This window comes from Alligator sinensis, unplaced genomic scaffold (genome assembly GCF_000455745.1).
Source record: "Alligator sinensis unplaced genomic scaffold, ASM45574v1 scaffold1065_1, whole genome shotgun sequence".
NCBI lineage: Eukaryota > Metazoa > Chordata > Crocodylia > Alligatoridae > Alligator > Alligator sinensis.
Window position 1 is genome coordinate 26664 of NW_005842812.1, and position 1886 is coordinate 28549.

A 1886-nucleotide genomic window follows, 5' to 3' on the forward strand; every position below is an offset into this window, starting at 1 on the left:
ATATATTTAATCACACGCGCACGCGCACACACAAGAGATCCGTGCATATCCCCGGGGGACCAGAACCCCACACCCAAACCACACCCACAGCAACCGGTGCCGGAAAGAAAGCAAAACCCAACGAGAGAGAGAGAGAGAGAGAGAGAGAGAGAGAGAGAGAGAGAAAAAGAGAGAGAAGGGGGAGCGGGAAGACCTGCACGGCCCCCCGAGCCGAGGGCCCAGCCAGCGCGGGGGCGTGCCGAGGCAGGCTCACTTTTTGTTCTTCAGCTGGTTGGCCAGCCAGTCCAAGCCCTCGTACAGGCCGTCGCCGCTCGTGGCGCACGTGGCCTGGATGTACCAGTTGCGGTGGCGCAGGGAATGCAGACCCAGCTTGTCCGTGATCTCTGCCGCATTCATGGCGTTGGGCAGGTCCTGGGGGGAGAGGGTGGGGGTCAGCCCTGGACACATCCGGCTGGCCGGATGGGTGGGGAGGGGAGAGCCCCCAACGCACCTGCTTGTTGGCAAAGACAAGGAGCACAGCGTCCCGCAACTCATCCTCCGCCAGCATCCGCATGAGCTCCTCACGCGCCTCATTCACCCGCTCCCGGTCGTTGCTGTCCACCACGAAGATCAGGCCTGGGGGGTGTGCGGCACTGAGCTGGGGGGGGACCCACACTTCCCGCAGCCTGGACGGGGCAGGGAGAGACCCCCAGGGCGCCCTGCGGAGAGAGGGGAAGGCCCGCACCTACCCTGGGTGTTCTGGAAGTAGTGTCGCCAGAGAGGCCGGATCTTGTCCTGCCCACCCACGTCCCACACGGTGAAGCTGATGTTCTTGTACTCGACCGTCTCCACGTTGAACCCTGCAGCGCAGTGGAGAGGGGGGTCAGTGCCGGCATGGGACGTGCCGCGGCGGCTGTCCCAGGCCAGAGACCTGGCAAATTCATCTCACCTGGGGGCCACCAGCCCCTCTGGATCCTGCCAGATGGCTCCCAGCCCCCCTCCCCGGCCGGGTCCCCCTTGGCCCATACCAATGGTGGGGATGGTGGTGACGATCTCGCCCAGCTTCAGCTTGTAGAGGATGGTGGTCTTGCCGGCGGCATCCAGCCCCACCATCAGGATGCGCATCTCCTTCTTGCCGATCAGGCTCTTCAGAAGGTTGCCGAAGATGTTGCCCATGGTGCTGTTGGCGCGGCACGGACACCCCTCTTGGCTCGCCCGTCCGGCTGACCCCTGGGGCAGGAGCGCGCAGGCTGGGACAGGGCCCTGGGAGCAAAGAGGCTCCCGGCTGCCCCAGCTCAGCCCAGCCGTGGCCAGGGGCCAAGAGGAGACCCCGGCAAAGCCCGTAGGCCAGCTCTGTGCGCCCGCAAGGGGCCGTTCTGGCTGCGTCACAAAGAGGAGAGGCAGTGCCAGGCTCTGCCCGGCGCCACACGGCGCCCAGATGGCAGCCCCGGCTCCCCTCGGGTCCCCTGCCCCCGGCACATCCCGGGAGCCAGGCAGGAGCGGGGTGGAGGCCAGCCCCTGCCACCGTCTGTAGGGCAGACGGGGAAACTGAGGCGCGGCGCAGGGGTAGGGGGCACCGGGGCTGCCTGTTTGATCCCACGGCCCCCAAACAGGCCCAGCTGTGGCTCCGCCGGGCCCCGCGCCGCCCTGACCCAGAGCACCCCCGGGCGCTCAGTGCCCAACCCCAGCCTGGACTGGGACGTGGGCGAGGCTGCCCTACTGCACCCCCCCGCCCCCCAACCTGGCACAGGGCAACTTGGTGGGCCCTCCCGGGGGGGGCACAGAGGGCCACAGCCCCAGGACCCAGCATAGCTCCCCCCAGCTCCTGGCCCCAAGCCCTGCTGGGGAGGGGGCTCAGCCCCTTCTGTTATGGGAGCCACGTTCCTGCTGGGGGGGCCCAGGCCCAA

General features: G+C 67.8%; 1 protein-coding gene across 1 annotated transcript; it reads right to left on the reverse strand.

The window, feature by feature from the left end:
- Positions 1-231: 231 nt before the first annotated feature.
- ARF3 (ADP ribosylation factor 3) lies at positions 232-1864 on the reverse strand. Its single transcript, XM_006035190.3, has 4 exons — positions 1008-1864; positions 729-839; positions 491-615; positions 232-411 (listed from the first exon to the last, which is right to left on the reverse strand). The coding sequence occupies exons 1-4, from the start codon at positions 1153-1155 to the stop codon at positions 250-252; spliced, it is 546 nt and encodes a 181-aa protein (XP_006035252.1). The 5' UTR covers positions 1156-1864; the 3' UTR covers positions 232-249.
- Between the last annotated feature and the right edge of the window lie 22 nt (positions 1865-1886).

Bases quoted from the DNA above. Each gene is read 5' to 3' on its own strand.
- ARF3 (XM_006035190.3), bottom strand. From the start codon at position 1,155: ATGGGCAACATCTTCGGCAACCTTCTGAAGAGCCTGATCGGCAAGAAG. The intron at 840-1,007 runs GTATGGGCCAAG...ACTGCGCTGCAG, and splicing joins CACCACCATCCCCACCATTG to GGTTCAACGTGGAGACGGTC. The intron at 616-728 runs GTAGGTGCGGGC...CACACCCCCCAG, and splicing joins CTACTTCCAGAACACCCAGG to GCCTGATCTTCGTGGTGGAC.